Source organism: Gekko japonicus, unplaced genomic scaffold (genome assembly GCF_001447785.1).
Source record: "Gekko japonicus isolate JY-2015 unplaced genomic scaffold, Gekko_japonicus_V1.1 scaffold1297, whole genome shotgun sequence".
Classification (NCBI taxonomy): Eukaryota; Metazoa; Chordata; class Lepidosauria; order Squamata; family Gekkonidae; genus Gekko; species Gekko japonicus.
The window spans coordinates 47,758-69,127 of record NW_015169815.1 but is presented as its reverse complement, the minus strand read 5'-3'; the positions used below and the strand labels follow the sequence as shown (position 1 = coordinate 69,127).

Sequence of the window (21,370 nt, the reverse complement as noted above, 5' to 3'; positions counted from 1 at the left end):
CGTTCTAACCTTTCTTCATAGGGAAAGCGTTCCAACCCTTTTATCATTCTAGTTGCCCTTTTCTGTACTTTTTCCAGTGCTATAATATCCTTTTTGAGGTGTGGTGACCAGAACTGTACACAGTATTGACATCTAGGACTCACTTTATCTGAACCCTAGAAAAGTTTGTGCCACAACAAATGTTGGTCTTTAAGAAACCACTAGACAAATCGCTGACTGTATTCTGAATTCTACGTTAAATCCAAAGTATTTTAGCTTGAAGCTAAAGAGCCCCAAGCGTTCTAACCTTTCTTCATAGGGAAAGCGTTCCAACCCTTTTATCATTCTAGTTGCCCTTTTCTGTACTTTTTTCCAGTGCTATAATATCCTTTTTGAGGTGTGGTGACCAGAACGGTACACAGTATTGACATCTAGGACTCGCTTTATCTGAACCCTAGAAAAGTTTGTGCCACAACAAATGTTGGTCTTTAAGAAACCACTAGACTCTGTGTCACTTTGTTTCAGGTGGGTAGCTCTGTTGTTGGTCTGCAGTAGAATAATGAATTCAAGTCCAGCAGCACTGTAGAGGCCAACAAGATTTCCAGGGTATACGTAGGATTGCCCACCTCTGATAGCACCTGGCAGTCTCCCGTTACTACTATTGACTCCAGACGACCAAGATTAGTTCGCCTGGAGAAAATGGCTGCTTTGAAGGATGGATTTTATGGCATTATATCTTGCCGACATCCCTCCCCTCCCCAAACTTGGCTCCACCCCCAAAAACTCCTGGTAGTTCAGAGCTGGCAACCCGAGGTATAGGTTTTCAAGAATATACCTCCCTTCACCATTTGGTTACATCAAATCTAACATAGCTGCTCCAAGGAACACCCCACACCCCGTAAAACAGTGAGTGAGCGAGCTTTTGAGTTCCCCAGAATTCTTCCTCTAGCTGGGTGGTGGTGGAAGCGGAATAAAAGATGTCTTTGGGGTTGATCCATCTTTCTTTTTTAAAAAAAGTAACTTCTGAAGAGGTCGCAGCTTTAGGACCAGCAACCAACAAAGTTTTATTCTGGGTATAAGCGCATGTACACGAAAGCTTATACCCAGAATAATATTTGTTGGTCTTAAAGGTGCCATTGGACTCGAGATTTTGTTCTGTTGCTTCAGACCAGCACAGCTACCTGCCTGAATCTATCTTCTGAAGAAGAATTTTGTGCAACCATAAAGCTTAAGCTGCGGTGGCTCAAGTGGTTAAGATGCTGAACTGCAGGCTGTGGAAGGTCGGTAGTTGAGCGGTTGGAGTCTCTAGTTCCAGCTCCTGCCAACCTAGCAGTTCGAAAGCAAGAAATTGCAAGTAGATAAATAGGTACCACTTCAGTGGGAAGGTAACAGCGTTCTGTGCGCCTTGGTGTTTAGTCATGCCGGCCACATGACCACGGAAACGTCTTCGGACAGCGCTGGCTCTTCGGCTTTGAAAGGGAGATGAGCATAGCAACTCTAGAGTCGGATTCGACTGGCTTTCGAGCAAGGGGACCTTTACCTTTTTAAAGCTTACTCGCTTCGCCTTTTTAAAAAACACTTGCCTTGGCTCTAAGGAAAGCGTTAATATAAGCCTACTCTGGTGAACCGTCCTTAAAGGACAGCTTTGCTTATAAACATATCTGGGCTTGCTGGGAATTGTAGTTCCTTCCACCTCCGCGCACGCACCTCCCCATAGCCCTAAAGCCATGTGATTTACAGGTTTGGGTCTGTGATTGGCCAAACGGGGGATTATGGGGCGGGCATACAGCTGCTGTCTTAATTGGAAGAGCCGCTGCAGGCAGGCGGATGGCTGTGCGCTGCCTGCTCAATGAGAGCAGAGGAGCGCTCCAGAGATGGTTGCCCGCTCTTGGGGGACGAGACGGGGCTAACTTCGGCCGCCGCCGCGGGGTTGTCAACTGCAGCCGCCCTGCGAGGAGAGCCTCTGGGGAGACCCGGGTGAGGGAAGCCCCGCGAATGGCTGCCTGGTCGCTTGTGCGCTTTGCTCGGTGACTCCGAGGCGCGTTTGGCAGTTTAATCTGTGCCATTTCCTCCTTGGCCCGCTGAGGATCTCCTGTCGCCCAGGGCTGCCACCGTCCAGCCGTTGGGTGCCTCCTCCCCCATTCCGCAAGGAAGGCGGAGAGAAAGCGCGTTGCTAATCTGTAGGATGCCATATGGTGGACTGGTTTGTGCAGGGGATTCCGAAACTGAAAGGAGGCTTGACGCAAAACAATCCAGAATTGTGGCAGGGGGCGGTGTTCCCGGACAGTGCTGGATTTGTTGCAATAAAAAAATGACTTTGTGGCATCATGAACTTTGGTGAGAGGGCTTTGCTCTTTGAAGCTCGCTAAGCTCTGAAAAGGCACAAAACTCGTATTGGTTTTGTTGTTGTTGCTGGGATGTAACTCTTGAAACAATAGGTTTTATGAACTTGGGTTATTAGGTGTGATGCTTTGGTTGTTCATTTTGGTGGTTTCCTCTAACAGTAGCCTCCTGGTCTTGCAGAGTGTTGTTTGGCTCCTTGGTTTTCCGTATCCGAGCCCCCACCCCCAAATCTGGCTTGTGTACTATTCCCCCCCTCCCCACTATTCTGCCCTGGCTGACTTTACCATTACACCCCTTTGTCCTTCAGTTGCACAGAAAAGGTATAAGGCCTAATCTATGGCAGGTACAGATACCAGTGAACTGTGACTGTTAAGAGTGGGACCTGCACTTAGTATGCCTGTGTGTGTGTGTGCCTTCGGGGGTGAGCGGGGTACAAATTGAAAGTATAAAATAAATAAATAAATAAATGTAGAGTCCAGTGGCACCTTTAAGGCCAACAAAGGTTTATTCGAGGTATGAGCTTCTGTGTGCAAAGCACACTTTTTCAAGTACAGTGGAATGGGAGGTAAGGTTCAAATTTATAGATGGGCTGAACGGTGTGCCTGTACCATGTGCCAAAACGTCAGGAAAGGGCTACTGCCCTTTTGGACTGCTTGTGAGGTTTCATGGCCCTGAAGAACATAATTTCATGGACCTTTGGCCTGATAAGGGCTTGAGTATTTACTGGTATTGCAGTTTCTTCCCTCGCAACTACCAATGCAGTGTTACTTTAGTTTAAGCCTGTTTGGTTTCAATAGATTCAGGTGGGTAGGCATGTTGGTCTGCAGCAACAGAACAAAGTTTGAGTCCAGTGGCACCTTTACAACCAGCAAAGTTTAATTCCGGGTATAAGCTTCGGTTCCCACAATTAAACTTTGTTGGTCTTAAAGGTGCCACCGAACTCAAACTTTGTTCTGTGGTTTCAAATAGGCTTAGACTGGAGTAACTCTGTATAAGATTAGTACATTAGAAGAAGAGTTGGTGTTTATAGCCTGCATTTCACTACCCAAAGGTGTCTCAGAGCAGCTTACAATCCCCCTTCCTCTCCCCACAACAGACACCCTGTGAGGTAGGTGGTGCTGAGAGCCCTGAGAGAACTGCTTTTGAGAGAACAGCTCTGAGAGGACTGTGACTGACCCAAGGTCACCCAGGTGGCTGCATGTGGAGGAGAGTGGAGAATCAAACCCGGTTCTCCAGATTAGAGTCTGCCCTCTTAACCCCTACACCAGACTGGCTCTCTTAGATGAAGACTCTTCTGAATAAGTATGGTGTAGTACTAGAGTGCTGGATTGGGACCTGGGAGACTCAGATTTGAATCCCCACTCTTCCGTGGAAGCTTGCTGGGTGACCTTGGGCCAGTTACGCAGTTAACCTCCTTTGCAAAGTTGTTGTGAGGATAAAATGGAGGAGAAGAGACTGATGTAAGCGGCTTTGGATCCTCATTGGTTAGAAAGGCGGGGTATCAATGAAGTAAATAAATAAGTAAATGCATGTTGTGACTCTGTCTCTACCCAAGCTTACAAAGGGAGTCCTGTCCGACCCAGCCAAGTAGAGAATATGCAATTTCTCCTTGTGACACAACCAAAATAAACTCTAGGTCTGTGCTGTAAAGCAAAATTAAATCTAATGTCTCTAAAATCTAATTTAGGATATTTATTATCTTGATTTCCTTCTTTTTTTCCTTATTCCACACTGTTTAGTTCTTTCCCCCTTCTCCGAGAAGACATCAATCTCTCTGCAAGGCAGCCAGTGTGGTGTAGTGGTTAGAGTGTTAGACTAGGATCTGGAAGAACCAGGGAAACTTGCTGGATCACCTTGGACCGGCCAGACTTGTACACACTAAATCCAGTCTATTTCTCAGGGTTGTGGTGAGGATAAAACAGAAGAGGAGAACAATGTAAACCACTTTGGGTCCCTACTGGGGAGAAAAGGCGGGGTATACGTGAAGTAAATAATAAATGCGTGTGACCATATATGGGGAATTGAAGGAAACCCCCGGATAGAGGGTTTTATGCTGGGTGCATTGCCAGTTGCTGCAGATCAGCTACTCAGAGAGAGTGTGTCTTGTGGATCGGTTCCAGACCAAATGGGCTAACATCGTCCAGTTATTTGGCAATAGTGCCAGACTCCCATATTACTTAATACCAGTTTGGCTCTTGCTCTGTGCCACCCCGCCTCCATTTCCAAGTTACTGTTAAGAGTTTCATCTGTGCAAAGTTCTCTCTTTTTTGAGAGAGGGTCATGCGTCCATGTCCTGAGCAGGGCCTTCCCAAAGGCTGCTCTACGGTTGTAGGATTCTTAATTTTTTGAAATCCCCGGAGGGATATTTTTTATTATTTTTTTATAAGACTACAAAACTACAAAGAAAATATAAGGGGAGGGGATTACATCTAAGGATAAAGGATAGATAACCACACTACACTAAAAACCCCAGAGGAGGAGATCATATCCATGTTAATCTAAGTGTTATTAATAAAAGTGTTAGTAAAACAATATACTTGTAGAGTTCTTGTTTGTCTCGGCTTCAATGTTAGTATATTAGTTATTGTGAGAGAACTTTCTGAGCATCTTCTTGTTATTTGCTTCAAAAGGCCATTTTCAGAGTCCTTCTGCCTTTACTTCGGTTTTCTGTCTCTGAAATCATATGTAGCTTTCATTGTGCCTGCTCCCGTTACTGCAGCAGAGTCGTCATCCGTTCCAGAGGTAGCGGAGTCACTTGATTTCGATTCTTCATCTTTGGATTCTTCCTCAGATTCCAACTGGCGTCTCAGAAATTCTTTGGCTTTAAAAATGGAGTCAATCTTTTCTCTTTTGTCGTTGATTTTAAAGATGATACCCTCTGGAATCGCCCATCTGTACGAAATTCCATTGGCTTGAAGAAAAGAAATTAAGTCCTTATAGCTTTTCCTCTTTTGACAAATTTCAAATGGAATGTCTTTTAAAGTGTTATTGTTTATATTACCCATTTTCAGTGGAGTTGCTGAAGTAGTTTTTAAAATAGCATCTCTGGTCTGTCTTCTTGAGAATCTGACCACAATTTCTCTAGGTAGGCAATTTTTTTTAATATAGTTGGAGTATGCCCTATAAGCAGTCTCCATCTCTTTTACTACTTCATCCGCTGTTGAGCCTATTGCTGGAGCAATGATCTCGCTGAGCAGCTTCCTCAGATCCTCCTTCATTGATTCAGGAACTCCCTGGAATCTGAGAATCATGTTGGCTTTTTCCATTTGTAGCTGTAACAAACGGTTTTCTTGGAAGTTTTGTTTTGCTTCAACTTCCCCCATTCTTTTCTTCATTTTCTTGTTTGTGGTGTCTATTTCTTTCATTCTCTCAGTCGTATGCGCCACCTTCTTCGCCGTTTCTGCCAGTTGGAGCTGCTGGGACACGAAATTCTGATTCAGAGAAGTCAGTTGCTGGTTAATACCATCGAGTTGCTCCATCACCGGCTTAAGCATATCCGCTAACATTTTCATGACGTCTGCTCCCTCTTCCGGGTTTGGGCTCTTACTACCCGCCGGTTTAACTTTAAACTTTCTTTGAGAGGCTGCCATTTTATACGATTGTTTACCATTTCAAACCGCTTCTCTTGGACTCGAAAAATCACCACGTCGATGTCAGCGCTCAAGTAAGTCTCTCAAACAAAATCGCTGCTTATTTCCCCCCCTGCCCCCTTCCGATCTGTGGATCAGCGATGGCGGTCGTTCTCCCTGGACCTCGGGGGAGCGACTCGCACACCAGCGGTACAGAGGGGTGCTAGCTCAAGTAGTACTCACACGGAGCCTTTGTGATAGGCTCCAGGCCATAGGGCTTTTGAGGGGTAGCCTCTTCGACGGCTAAATGCCGGAGAATTGAGGCTCCCCTTCGCTCTGATGGTCCTGCCGCTGCGTGGCCCTTGGGCACAAGCTGATTCGACTGGGACAAGCGCAGGAGATCGAGCGGAATATTGATCATTGTGAGCGAGGTCAAAGAAATGACCGACAATGAACATGAGTTCAAAATAAATGTATGTTTTAAAAGTGAACTACCCCCCCATGGGAAAAACAGAGCGCAAAGAGGTTGTAGAATTCTTGTTATCAGGAGTTTAGGGAATGTATCTTACTTCCTGGCCTTTAGAAAGTGGAGTAAAGTCTTCTTGTCTGGCAAGGCCTTGCGGCAATTTGTACTATTAGTTTCCTACTTTTCAGGTTTTAAGGGATGTTCTTGTGACCTGCCTTGAGCTTGTATGGAAAATGGGATGGAAGTGGTTTGAACAAAAAAGAATGGAAAGTGTTCACACCATTGTTTTGTTGCCTTACTAAAGGTAATATCTCAGCCTTAATGTGCCTCAACGGTAATATTGCATAGTCTAATTCCCTTAAATCTTTGTCCATCACAGACTTCCTCACCCACTTTTGGGTTCCTCTTTGATATCGACGGAGTGCTTCTCCGGGGACAGTATGTGATTCCTGCCGCCAAGAAAGCCTTCCAGAAACTCACAGATTCCACAGGCCAGTTCTGTGTGCCAGTTGCCTTTGTCACCAATGCTGGGAACTGTTCTCGTGATGGCAAGGCCGAAGAGCTGTCCAACGCTCTGGGATTTAAGGTAGGATGACTATTTGTGTTACCCTGGGCCACCTGCTGGTAGATCTAGGCTGTAAGACTAGAATTCTACAGTTGCTCTTAAAAAAAATTGTGTGGGATCCTCACAAAAGTCGAACGAGCTTGGAGCCTTTCCATGCAATTGGATTTTAGTACAAATACAAAAACAGTTTGTATCAGTTTGTTGTTGTGCAGTCCAGATGTTTTCAAAGGAAGTGCTTCTGTGGTGAATATACAACTTTTCTTGGCTCTGAACAGGCTCGTAGACAAATATGCGGTTCTTCTCACAGTGTGCGCGCATCATTATTGTGATTAGCATGGCAAAAAGCTCTTCCATTCGCAGAATAGATTCAGGTGGGTAGCCATGTTAGTCTGAAGCAGCAGAACAAAGTTTTGAGTCCAGTGGCACCTTTCAGACCAAAAAAAGTTTAATTCTGGGTATGAGCTTTCGTGTGTATTTGATGAAATGGGCATGCACACGCAGGCTTATACCGAGAATTAAACGTTGTTGGTCTTCAAGGTCTCCCATCCAAATAGTTGAATTCAACTCAGTGTGTGTGAGATATCATTCACGTATGAAGGTGCTTTGGCAGTTGAAGAAGAAGAGATTGGATTTATACCCCGCCCTTCACTACCTGAAGGAGTCTCAGAGCGGCTTACAAACTCCTTCCCCTCCCCACACCAAACACCTCGTGAGGTAGGTGGGGCTGAGAGAGCTCTCCCGAGAATTGTCCTTGAGAGAACAGCTGTGAGAGAACTCGTGACTGACCCAAGGTCACACCAGCAGCTGAATGTGGAGGAGTGGGGAATCAAACCCGGTTCTCCTAGATTAGAGTCCGCGCTCCTAACCACTGCACCAAACTGACTGGGAACCCCTTTGGTATCGCGGTTGGAGTGTCAGACTGGGATCTGGGAGGCCCGGGTTGGAATCCCCACTCTGTCTTGAAAAGTTTGCTGCGTGACCTATCTCACAGCCTATCCCCATAACATGGAGGAGAGGAGAAGGATATAAGCTGTTTGGAGTCCCCATTGGGTATTGTGGTAGAGTAATGTAATGATCCTTGGATAGCTAAAGATATTAGATATTTCCGGGTTGGGCCCTGTTCATAATATCTGCTGATCGCTTGACGTTTTGATCACCATGTGATTGTTTTTGCAATGCATTTACTGCATTTACTGAGGGACTTCATTCCTGTCTTCCCTGACTCTGACCTAAGTAACAGTTGCCTTTTTTTTTCCCCTGAGAGGAGGAGAGCAAGAGCAGAGGAGGAGGGAGGGACAGGAGAGAGGAAGAGGTCTAATGGGGAAACTGCAGGAGAGACAGGCCTGTGAGAGCCACAAGGGCACCAGTGGGGCTTGTGGAAGTTGAAACAGGTTATTTATTTATATTTATTTAATTTCTACCGTGCCCTCCCCGTCATGGCAGGCTCAGGGTGGCTTACATGGAATAATAAGCCGCTAAAACAAATATAGATGAAATCATAAACAGTATAAATATAAAAGCATTACAAAGTGCTAGTGCCAGATGGTTCATATACGTTGGTGAACGTAAACAGCATCTGACACAAACAATCAGCTACCATCGTAGTCTGGGTTATGCAGGCTGTTAATAATGATGTTAATATTGATGTTAATGCTGATGTTAACATTGGGGCCAGGGCCTCAGTTTGTACGATGCGGCTTCCTAGTTGAAGGCCTGGTGGAAGAGCTCTGTCTTACAGGCCCTGTGGAATTGTAAAAGGTCCTGCAGGGCCCTGATGTTTTCCGGGAGCTCATTCCACCAGTGCAGAGCCGCCACTGAAAAGGCCCTGGCCCTCATCACAGCCAGCCTGGCTTCTCTGGGGCCTGGCAGAGCCAGATGATTTGGGTACCCCGATCGTAGTGCTCTCTGGGGAACATGTGGGGAAAGGCGATCCCTTAGGTATGTAGGTCCCTGAGAATGTGGACTTCTCCTGTCAGACTGAAGCCCCAGGTAGAGACTAATGTTGACCGTGCTTAGACAATCCTGGGAAGAAGAGCCTAGCACCTAGGAGGACATTGGTAAAGCTTGACTGGCAAACATAAAAGTTAAAGACTTATCTTTGGAACCCAGTTATTACTTCCCACCCTTTCTCAGTTGAAGCTTCCCTGTTTACTTGCCTCATTAAAGTTCTTTTGTTGCTGTTAACTACACAGTTGCTGGAACCCACCAGGGTTGGTAACAGACGTGCCAGCCCTGAAGAGCCTTCCGCACTTGCCTCGAAGCCTATTTGACCAGACACACTACTAATTTGTAGTGGTATTTTATTTTCATGATGTGAAGTTTCCACTGATTGCACATCAAGTGGCTTATACAGAGCACTGGTGTCAAGGCATCCTTTTGAGCACAGCAGTTCACATGCTCATGAATGTGTAATGAGCTGCTTTGAGTTTTGTGTATGAACTGGACGGTACACGGCAACGGATTGTGTGTCCATGCATCACTCATGCAGTCATATTTCTTAACTTCAGTGTGTGGCTGTGCTCAAGCAAAAATGGGACCACTGCCATATTATATGTTGACGTGTACCTAGCCAGGTTGACTTCCAAGCTACATTTCTGGATCTAAAAATCTGAGTGAAGAACAGGTTTTGAGTGGTCTTGTGGGAATGAGTTATCTGAATGTCACCCATGTCCGTCTTGTTGAGGATCCTGGAGAGTGCAGCTGGGATTATTGCATGTGGGAAAGGAGGACACTCAACCTGCTGACTTCTTCTCTCTTCCAGATTTCTCCCGAACGGGTGATCCTCTGTCACAGCCCTTTGCGCCTTTTCCACAAGTTCCATGACAAATGCATGCTGGTGTCTGGCCAGGGCCCCGTGGCACAGAATGCCAGGGAGTATCCTTTGCTGCTTCGAAAGAGTATCTCCATAGACATATATTTTTTGCCTTGTCACATCTGATTTATGGCGACCCCCAGTAGGGTTTTCAAGGCAAAAGACCTCAGAGGTGATTCGCCATTGCCTGCCTCTGCATAGCGACCCTGGACTTGCTTGGTGGTCTCCCATCCAAATACTGGCCAGGACCGACCCTGCTTAGCTTCTGAGATCAGGCTAGCTAGCAAGTGTATGTAAAATCAATATTGCAGTAGATATGAGGCTTGGCATAGTTTTCCTGTTAACTGTACTTACTGAACTAACGTCATTGCAGTAGGCATCCTCAGAAGCAGAAGTGTATGATCTAACAGATGTGGAGTTGACTAGGAGTGAGGCAGCCTGGGCTCACCAAGTGACCTTGGCCTAACCTACTGCACAGAGTTGTTGCAAATGCAAGGGTATAATGGGATAACTGTGTGCTGTTCTGAGCTCCTCAGAGAAATAGTTGGGTGTAACTGTGAGAACTGATAAAGTTTTTATTTTGACATGCTGTGATAAAGTCACAGCCCAACTTCTGGGGAATGGCTGATTGGACTGAAACCAGTCTAGATAATGAAAAGAGCTGAAGAGGCTTCCCCAGGCCACTACATCTCAGCTCGCTCTTGAAGAGTTTATGGTAATTTTTAACTTAGGTCTCAAAGTGGCTTTTCACATGAAGCTGCCTTATTTTGAGTCCGCCCCTTGGTCCATCAAGGCCAGCTCTCCAGGGTCTCACATGGAGGTCTTTTCACAGCACCTATTGCTTGGTTCTTTTAACTGAAGATGCTGGGGATTGAACCTGAGTCCTACGGCATGCAAAGCAGAGGCTCTTCCGCTCAGTCGCAGCCCCTCCCCCTCTTCCACTTAATCCTCACCACAGCAACTTTTTGAGGGTAGGTTAGGCTGAGAGATGATGGGCCCGAGGTTACCTGGCAGGCTTCCATGGTAGAGCAGGGGATCTGAACTCAGTTGTCTCAGTGTGATGTAATGGTTAAGAGTGGTGGACTCTAATCTGGAGAACTGGGTTCAGTTCCACACTCCTCCACATGAAGCCAGCTGGGTGACGTTGGGGCAGTCACAGTTTCCTTCGAACTCTCTCAGCCCAGAAAATAAGTCTAGGTCGCCACCTAGTGGTGCATAATGCTAAAAAGAGCTGGTACTTCAGGCAGCCAGACAATCTTAGGTTCTCCTGGCTATACCACACACAATGCCATATGATGAGGATGACGAGGAGGAAGAGGATGAGGAAATTGTCCTAGGTGCTTGTCCGGCACTCTGACCATTACACCACACCAGCTGGGTGACGTTGGGGCAGTCACAGTTTCCTTCGAACTCTCTCAGCCCAGAAAATAAGTCTAGGTCGCCACCTAGTGGTGCATAATGCTAAAAAGAGCTGGTACTTCAGGCAGCCAGACAATCTTAGGTTCTCCTGGCTATACCACACACAATGCCATATGATGACGAGGAGGATGAGGAAGAGGAAATTGTCCTAGGTGCTTGTCTGGTATTCTGACCATTACACCACACAGCCTTCAGAGGCACTGATTGATTGGGGTATTATAGAATAAAATACTCGGGCTTTGCTCACTCATAAGAATATAGGAATGTTAATGGTACATCCATGTGACTTAGTTGAACTGTGCTTACACGTGGTGTCCAACCATCGCTATTACTAGAAATAAATGGAAGGCAGATTCTAGAAAACTGGATTCTACATGTACTGAGGGCATGAAGTGAATCCCAATGTGGAAAGGCTGTTCCCACAGGTTCTAAGGAGGTGAAATTTGATACACATATAGGCTAATACCCCCGAGGTATATTCATATGTGAGTATATTCACGTGTTGGTCTGAAGCAGGAGAACAAAGATTGAGTCTAGTGGCACCTTTAAGACCAACAAAGTACACACAAAAGCTTATACCTTGAATAAAACTTCGTTGGTCTTAAAGGTGCCACTAGACTCAAACTTTGTTCTATCCCCTAGGTATGTTAGTTATTAGAAAAGCTTTAAATTCACAACAGAGAACCATAATCCAGGGAGCTGCTATTTGTGGTCTGGAATGTCGGTTTGTGGTGGCTCCATTATCCCTTCAGACAGCTGAATCAGACTGGGGAGAGTGTATATGTGTATTTCCACTAGCAGTGAGGAACATAAGTGAATTGACCGATATAATCGGGCCATGCCTTCTGCGCTGTCTTTGACTGCCTGTGGGTGATAGAGAAGTGGCCTTTTAGAAGATGTGATTGCAGCCTCAGTTATTTTAATGGGCTTCTGCTACAAGGTGCTTTATTTTCTGAATATTTCTCTAAGCCAAAAGGGAGCAGGTTGTTTTCTTCCTTGACCATCTAAAATAGCCTGGGATTCCGGCGCATTGTTACCACTGAAGACGTAAGGAAGGCGTTTCCTTTGCTTGATATGGTTGATCAAAGCCGAAGGCCAAAAGAACTGGCAAGTATCAATCTGACTGTAATATCCATGTATGGGTGACCACTGGGGGCATCTCACTGGCTTGGTAGAATTAAATATTCTGCTGGCAGCTTTCAGCTGACCTAGTTTGTTGTTAGGGTACATCACAGCAAACGCATTCATGTCATCTTTACCTAGATGGCTAGAACTATAATGAGTGAAATCTTTGTCCCGTGTGCCCTTGGTTTCTACAGTCACGCATATCAGAAAGTCAAGGTCACGAGTAAGCGGAGTAAAAAAATTCCTCTTCCAAAGATTCTTTGGCCATGCTAGATTTCTTACAAAACCAATTTTCCCTAAGGCTTTGCACTTGGAAACCAAGAATCACGCCTTGCTGTTGAAAAATCTTAGCCTATTCTGTTGGATGCTGTGAAATGACAAACTTTTCTCTCTCTCCTTCCTTTCAACCAGCCTCCTCCCACCACTGATTTCCCCACCATAGAGGGTAAGAGATTGTTTTGTCGTCTTTGAATTTTCCTTTAGGTGCAGGCTAGCGGAACAGATTCCTTGTGAAATCAGCCAGCATGGATGGTCCTTGTGAAATCATCACCTTTCTGTTTACGAGGAAGTAAATGTATTAACTCTATGAATTGCTCCAAACCAATATTTTCTACAGTAACAGACATGAAAGAGGCAAGGAAGCGGTTGTGGGGACGATTCGTAGTTAACACACTTGCACCTGGTTTTCTATTGAAAATCCTTGAATTATTCTGCCCCCCCCCCCATCAGAGTTTTCTTGTTTTGGAGCCCAGTTGGATGTGGGGAGATATTTATAGGGGAGAACTGGTGGGTAAATGAAAGGTTACACACACCCTTTGTTTCTGCTGATTCTCTCTGGCAAACATCCCTGCAGTAGCAGAATATCCCTTGGTATATTTTTGCCTTTCCTGGCAAATGTCTACAGTGGCATCCCCAACACGGTGCCTGTGGGTGCCTGGACGCCCGCTGACACCTTTCCTGCTGCCTGCCCAAGTGTTTTTAGAAGAAGGCGCTTTTGCCCAGCAGGGCTTCTGATTGGCCCCTGGAGATCTGGTTGGCTGTTCAGTTTTTTTTTAAAGTTGCTTTGGCAGCAGCTGCCCCCACGGCACAAGGATCTTCGCTGCGTGACTGAGGGTAAACTGCGTGTATGCAAGAAAATGTTTCTTAGAAGTCTGTTCATTTTAAAAGGCGCTCTGTTAAAAACAGTTTCTTCCTGTTGGAGAGCCAGTTTGGTGTAGTGGTTAAGTGTGCGGACTCTAATCTGGGACTACCGGGTTTGATTCCCCACTCCTCCACTTGCACCTGCTGATGTGACCTTGGTTCAGTCACATGCTCTGGCACAGCTGTCCTTGAAAAAGAGCCGTTTGTGTCAGAGCTCTCTCAGCCCCACCCACCTCACAGGGTGTCTGTTGTGGGGAGGGGAAGGGAAAGGAGTTTGTAAGCCGCTCTGAGACTCCCAAGTGAAGGGCGGGGTATAAATCCAATCTCTTCTCTTCTTCGTCTCTTCCTGGAATATTAGTCATGCACGACCTCACTTCCTGGCGTTTTGTGGTTGGCTCTGCCTCCCGCGGCAGCCATTTTGTGGTTGTGCCCACCACCATGTGTCAGGATTCCAAAGGGGCCTGCAGGGTCAAAGAGGTGGGGACCAATGTTCCCTCTAAGCTGTGGAGTCTTGTGAGCAAAAATTCTACTTTGTGAGCTACTGGCATTAAAGTTACGAGTGAGCAAAAATTCTACTGCCATCCTTCCTGAGCTAAGACAAAAATGTGTGAGCTGGAGGCTAAAAAACTGAGAGCTAGCTCACACTAACTCAGCTTAGAGGGAACACTGGTGGGGACCCTGGTCTGCATGGGGTGGGAGTGCATAAGGAGGGGCCAGCATCGTCTGTTCTCACTAAGACTTTGCTTCCATTATCCCAGGGCTGAATGTACATGGTGATCTGTAACCATTGCCATGTGGTTTCAGGCCAGTCCAGCAGAGGTTCATAGTACTTTCCATATGATCCTGTCCCACAGTGCCCGACAAAAACTGAGGGTGGGATGGCACCAATACATGGAAGACAAAATGTTATGCCAATTCCTATAGAGAATATGTAGAATAACATCTTCGGTAGAACTGTATATATTGAAAATCCACTATGCAATTGTAGATTGTGTGAACAGGCATGTTTGTAATAATCTATGTAACCAAAGCTTTTTGAAAGAGACTAATCCTCATTGTGTGGGAGGGAGGAGAAATGGAGTCACCTTCTCCACCCAGGAATGTTGATCTGAACTCTTTGGTCTCACCCATGCTTGGTGCATCCATATATATCTAGTAGATAGAAGGCAGCCTCCTTTGAGGTGTTACATATATGGGTTAATTTGTGTCCTTGAATGCAACCAGTGGAACTGGATCACTTACAATGAAACTCCTCAGAAATGTTGACTTTCCAAACTGATGGATGTACTTTGACAGCCCAAACAACTGTGGCAAGTTTATGTGAACTGGAGCCTGCTAGATGAGGTAAATGCGAATATTGGTCCCTTTCCCAAGAGAAGCACACTGTCTGTGGTAGGTATGATTATTCCGTCATATAAAACATCTTGTTCTAAACATTCCCTGTATTTATAATACACATTTCAGGGGTAATCCTGTTCGGGGAGCCAATCCGGTGGGAAACTTGCCTGCAGCTGATTATTGACGTGCTCCTGAGCAATGGGAACCCAGGGGCCGAGCTCTCTGCTGTGCCATACCCACATCTGCCTGTCCTGGCCTGCAACATGGATCTCTTGTGGATGGCGGAAGCCAAAATGCCAAGGTGATGTAAATGTTCTTTGGGGGGGATCTCCATCCTTTCAAATCTATAACAGACTCATGGAGGATAGGTCTATCCATGGCTGCTAGCCATGATTAAATAAAAACTCCACATTCAGGGGCAGTAAACCCGTGAATCCCAGGGCCAGGAGGTTACATCAGAGAAGGCCTTGACCTCTATGCCCTGTTGTTGGCCCTCCAGAGAAACTGGTTGGCTACTCCAGGTAGTCAAAGGAGAAACCTTGCTGAGGCACATTAATTTAAGCTAATTATGGTTTCAGAGTGTGGTCTGAATTTTCTTTAATGTGTTCAGATACTAACTGGCTTTTACTGACTAGCCACTAGAGTGGATCCTCTCACACACTTATGATTGAAGCCACACTAGCCCGCTCTTTCCCAAGAGCCAGACTAAATGGTATGAGGTCTACTCATCACCAGAGACAGGCTTTAAAAAATGGGTACTCTGTCCTCTGACAAGAAGAGAGCCAATTTGTTGTAGTACTTAAGAGCGACGGACTCTAATCTGGAGAACGGGTTTGATTCCCCACTCCTCCACATGCAGTTAGCTGGGTGACCTTGGGACAGTCACAGTTCTCAGCTGTTCTCTCAAGAGCAGTTTTCCCAGAGCTCTTTCAGACCCACCTACCTCACAGGGTGTCTGTTGTGGGGAGAAGGGAAGGAGATTGTAAGCCACTCTGATTCTTCGAGTGAAGGGTGGTGTATAAACCCAATCTCTTCTTTTCCACTCCCAGACGTAGAGCTAAGGCACTCTGCAAGGCTACCAGGCAGAGCTACCCTTCCAACTGTCTGTTGTCTTGCTGAGCCAGACCTCATTCTATGACTGCACTCTTTCTGCAGCAGACTCAAACTATTTCTTCTTCTGCCTCCCTCCCAACATTCCATCCTCCCTCCTATGAAAGAAGAAGAAGAGATTGGATTTCTACCCTGCCCTTCACTACCCAAGGGAGTCTCAGAGCGGCTTACAAACTCCTTTCCCTTCCCCTCCCCACAACAGACACCCTGTGAGGTAGGTGGGGCTGAGAGAGCTCTGACAGGAACTGCTCTTTTTCAAGAACAGCACTGAGAGAACTATGGCTTGCCCCAGGTCATCCAGCAGGTGCAAGTGGAGGAGTGGGGAATCAAACCCAGTTCTCCCCGATTAGAGGCTGCGCCCTTAACCACTACACCAAGCTGGCTCTGGTGATTGGAAGCTGGAGCAGCCCTCCCATAGGTTCAGCTGAGTGGCTGTTCTTCCCTTTGGGGGCAAGACAGCTTCCTGTCAATCACAGGGTCCCAAAGTGCTTTACATCATTCTCCTCACTACAGCCTTGTGAGGTACAGAGTGTATGGCTCAAGCTTCCATGGCAGAGTGGGGGTTTGAATCTGGGTCTCTCAGATCCAGCCACTAGACCACACTGGCTCTTTGCAAGTGGATCGTAATGGAGTTCTCGTTCTCTTGGCTGTGTTAACAACGCTACATGATGGGTGGCAGGTTCTAGTGTTCCGGTGAGGTGTGTAATGCCCGTGGTGGTCTTTCCTGGTCAGATTTGGCCATGGCACTTTCCTTATGTGCCTGGAGAGCATCTACAAGAAAATGACGGGCAAGGAGCTGAAGTACGAGGCCCTGATTGGCAAGCCCAGCACCGTCACTTACCGCTATGCTGAACACATTATCAAGCAGCAGATGGAGAGTCGTGGCTGGGTGTCTCCTCTGCGCCATCTGTATGCCGTTGGGTAAGCAGCCTCTTTTTCTTGAGCAGGAAAGAGGAAGACTTTGGCCGTAGTTGCTGAGCACCAACATGGCGAAGGGTTTAAAGGTTTATATCCCTTATCGGGTGGCTGAGGTTAGTTTGATCTCATCAGATCTTGGAAGCTAAGCAGAGTTGGCCCTGGTTCGTATGTGGGTGGGAGACCACTAGGGAAGTCCAGGGTTGCTTTGCAGAAGCAGGATTGCTATGCAGAGCAAACCACCTCTGTTCATCTCTTGCCTTGAAAACCCCTTGAGGGGTTCTCGTACGTTGATGCAACTTGACGGCACTTTCCACCACCAACTTCTAGGGTTGTCAGTTTTTACTTTTAAGAGGAAGTTGGAATAAGGCAGCGGTCCCCAGTGTGGTGACCGTGGGCATTGTGGCACCTGCTGAAACACTTTTTGGTGCCCGCCAAGTGTTCTCAGGAAATGAGCAGGGCCAGGTGGGGCCTTTTCCCAGTAAGGCTTCTGATTGGCTGTGCAGATTTTTAAAAATGTTGCTTTGGCAGCAGCTGCCACCATAGGACAAAGATCTTAACTGAATAGCATTTTGGCGCTCACCACGCAGTGTCAGAATTCTAAAGGGGCCCACAGGCTCAAAAAGTTTGGGGACCCCTTGCAGTAAGGTGTCTCTTCTCCCATAAACAATAGAGTGATGAACAAAATGGCTCAGTGACTGGAAATCATTTAAGTAATCCTTACCTAGTCACTGGAAAGGAAGACTATTCCCCCCCCAGTTATGTACAGTGACTAACCCCCCGCTGTGTATAACCTTTTTTAGGGGATCATCTTACATTCAGGATTGTCTTCCTCTTGCTTAGATACAGTAGTAATGCTGTAATCTTGATCAACGCACACACTCCTTTTGTCCTTTTTATTATCTGATTGGCTTACTCACAGGGACAACCCAATGGCTGATGTTTACGGTGCAAACCTTTACAACCGTTACCTCCAAGCTCATGCTGAAGTAAATGTGACTGCGATGACCGCCGATACCCAGGGCAACGAATGCCCCGAGCTGAAGAAAGATTCTGCTGTCTCGCTCAGCTGCATGCCAAGCTGCCAGTCTATCCTGGTCTGCACTGGGGTTTACAATCACCATGGAGATGTGCCCGCTGACTGTAACGTGAGCATGACGGAGACGATATTCCACGGGCACCGGGACTTCCATTTTGACCCCAGCCTGGTAGAGGCTTCTCACATTGTGCGCGATGTGGATGATGCTGTAGAACTTGTCTTTCAGAAAGAGAACTGGAAAAGGGAGTGACGCACCCGCTGTTTGCAACTAACTTGGGGACGCGAGGATAGAGCTCAGTTTGTTCTTTAACCTGAGCCAAAGTAAAGGAAGATTCTGCACATTTCTTTTTTGTGGGATTGTAAAAAACAAAAAAAACCCCTGCCCTAACCCGGATAGCCCAGGCAAGCCCAATCTCATCAGATCTCGGAAGCTAAGCAGGGCGGACCCTGGCAAGTATTTGGATGGGAGACCTCCAAGGAATACCAGGGCCGGGACGTAGAGGCAGGCAATAGCAAGGCACCTCTCTGAAATGTCCGAGCCCCACTAGGGGTCGCCAGAAGTCAACCAGGCATGCACGTACACACACATACAAAACACTCACCAACAAAACAAAACCTGAACCCAGACCCTCATCTTAGTCAGGGAGAGACTCATTAGGGCACATACACTACCCGATTTGAAATCCCGGTATCCGTTACCTGATTAAAACCGCAGTTCTTTGCTAGGATAAGGTTCGGCAGTAGAAGGGATTAGTTTGTCTGGTTGCAAGAGCGAAGCCATTGCTCCTTGTGGTTTTTTTGTATCTTGGCTTTGTTCCCCAGTACAGTCAACTGACCACAGTCCTATGAACCCAGATTCTGGGGGAAATGGACTTATTCGCCTAAAGACAGTGTGAGGTCTTGGTGCCATTTCTATACCCCATCTAAGTATCTGTGACGTGTTTCTTGCGTGTGTGCTTTACCAGAGCTATCAAGCCCTTCCACAAAGATGGCATCATATTTTTGGGGTCTCTCTCTTCCAAAAGTGCCTGTAGGTACTTGTAGCATGCAAGTACTCAATTTATGTTTGAAGAATTGATTTATGAAACATCTCATACCTGAAAGCCATGCAGAGAACCTCTTACTAAAGCAGAACAAGCCATGGAGGGATTCCATTTCCACCACCACCCCTTGCCCACCTGCTGTCTGGCTTGCTTTTGTCTGCAGGGCCCAGCTAAACTCCCAGAGGGGAAATCTCACTTGCCTCCTTCTGCCCACCCCACCCCACACTCACTTGTTTGTTTGCCAGAATCCAGTCCTTCTTTTCTACCCTTCCTCCCAGTTGCCCACCTGCTGTGCTGCCACCTTGGAGGCAGTGACAGGAGGGTTTCCCATTCCTCCTCCTCCTCTTTCTCACCTGCAGCCTTGCTGCCTTCTGTGCTTATTCCTCCAGGTGGCCACCTGCCGTGCCTACCTGTTTGCATGTCTCTAGCATTACTTTCTTAGCTGCAGGTGGGGGGGCCCCCTGTAGCTTCACCTCCCTCACCTGCACTGATGCTGGGACACAGGTTTGCAAAATGCCCTCCTTTTGCTGTACATGGCCCTGATCTGCAGATTTAAGTATTTGCAAAAGTTTAAGTTGATTCTGCTTCATTGAACAAAGTGAAAGCAGGATAGCTGGTAGGTGTCATAAGCCTGCCCTCATGGCTGGCTGCTCCCCAACCTCTTATCTTGCCTTCCCTGAACCACTTATTTTGCATTATTGCCGGCTGTGTGCATCACTGTCCCTTCTGTTCTTCGGGTAGCTGTGTATCTTGGCAATGCTGAGCTTAGTGTGCAGGCATTGGACTGCTGGGGTGAGGTTCAGAGGCCGGTTTCTCTGGCGAAAACTGTCGTTATTCATTCTAAGTTGCGCATTTCAGGAGGGGGGAAAAGACATCCATTAAATCCTAAAACAAATGGATTTAGTCTCTTCCCAGAAGCAAATGTGTATGTGTATTCCTGCTTTGCTGCTTCTTCCTCAAATGGCAATGTTAACTCTGTCCAAAGCAAACCTTTTCCTTTGAAATAATGGGGTTCTAGCCAGGCCTGCAGTAATTCCAGATGGTGTTGTAGTATTCTTTTGCTTAGGGATGTGTGGGTACTTTGACAATTTCCCTTAGAAATCATGGGCCTAGATCCAGAGTCATGCATGTGGAGCAGTGATCAGGTACAAGATTACTGGATTGGCTAACTAGGAGATAACTTCTGTTCCTTATTAATGTATAAGCAGTGCCCCAAGTTCTCACCATTCTTAGGGCAGGGTGTGGTTACGTAATATGAGCAATATCCTCTCTTTCTTATGCCTGTGTAATACATTAAATGTTGTTGGTTGTCACGGGAATGTTTGAAGAATTGATTTATGAAACATCTTATACCTGAAAGCCACGCAGAGAACCTCTTTCTAGAGCAGAACAAGCCATGGAGGGATCCCATCCCCCCCCTTGCCCACCTGCTGTCTGACTTGCTTTTCGGGCCATAGCCATACGAGGGAAAACCATAGAGTTTTCCCTCGGATTGCCATGGTCCCGCCCCCAGCGTGCCTGGTGTGGTCGTGTCACTTCTGGGTGACGCGCACGTCAGGGTGGAGTTCCCCTGGGGGCCAGATCCGCCAGCAGTGGGGAATGGGCCTCTGGGGCGGGGAATTGGGGAAGCCTAGTCCGACTCTCATCTCTTCTTGCTACTCTGGTGTTGAATCCTTCTCAAGAAACAAGTTCCTCTTGCAGTGGAATCTGCAAGCTTGGTTCTTCATCTCCCATATTCTTTGTTTCCCATCCAGGCCTCAATAGGTTATCTATACTAGAGACGGTACCTTTTAGGCTTGACTTGTGAAAGGACTCATGTGTCTTTAAGGTCTGGCTGGTATGGAGTGTTAAACTTCCTGTTTTACAACGCTGACATGACTAATGTACTTAATAAAAAAATTCTTATGCTCTTTTCTTGGCAGGAAATCCTTTTGAAGCTGCTGGCAAAGGCTTGTTTTATAGCTATATAGTAAATCGTATACAGGAGAACTATCAGTTAGTATGTTGGGCTTGAAGTTGGGAAGAACTGGGTTCAAATCATCAGTTGGCCATGGGGTAGCCATTCTATTTCAGCCTAGCCTACCTCATTTTTTCTTTAATTTAAACGTTTAACTTTATTAAACATAAACATAACCAGACATTACAAATATAGCAGTTCACCAACTTTGTAACATTTTAAAACTTCAGTTAGTTTAGAACTTTCTTAATAGTACAGTGTCATAATCCAAATTCAAAAAGTACTATATTTGTTTACACTTAAACATAACATTGAGTAGCACAGTTTACAAAAAAGTAACAATTGTAACAAATCAATAGGAAAAACATTATTTGGTACTTTGTCTTTTGATACCATATAATCTAGCAATGGATACCAGATAGCTACAAAGTGAGAACTTTGTTTTAAGTTAGTAGTTTGGGTATTTTTATAAGCAATTTTCTCCATTACATAAAATTGCCAGATTTTGTCATACTATAAAGAAACTGATGGGGTTAGTTTATGTTTCCAC

General features: G+C 46.2%; 1 protein-coding gene across 1 annotated transcript; it reads left to right on the top strand.

The window, feature by feature from the left end:
- Positions 1 to 1,800: 1,800 nt before the first annotated feature.
- Positions 1,801 to 18,231, top strand: CECR5 (cat eye syndrome chromosome region, candidate 5). Its single transcript, XM_015417172.1, has 8 exons — positions 1,801 to 1,956; positions 6,737 to 6,943; positions 9,684 to 9,796; positions 12,167 to 12,260; positions 12,690 to 12,723; positions 14,883 to 15,057; positions 16,599 to 16,787; positions 17,704 to 18,231. Exons 1-8 carry the CDS (start codon positions 1,807 to 1,809, stop codon positions 18,068 to 18,070), a joined length of 1,329 nt encoding a protein of 442 aa, XP_015272658.1. The 5' UTR covers positions 1,801 to 1,806; the 3' UTR covers positions 18,071 to 18,231.
- The last annotated feature ends 3,139 nt before the right edge of the window (positions 18,232 to 21,370 follow it).

Bases quoted from the DNA above. Each gene is read 5' to 3' on its own strand.
- CECR5 (XM_015417172.1), top strand. From the start codon at position 1,807: ATGGCTGTGCGCTGCCTGCTCAATGAGAGCAGAGGAGCGCTCCAGAGA. The intron at 15,058-16,598 runs GTGATGTAAATG...TTTCCTGGTCAG, and splicing joins GCGGAAGCCAAAATGCCAAG to ATTTGGCCATGGCACTTTCC. The intron at 16,788-17,703 runs GTAAGCAGCCTC...GCTTACTCACAG, and splicing joins CGCCATCTGTATGCCGTTGG to GGACAACCCAATGGCTGATG.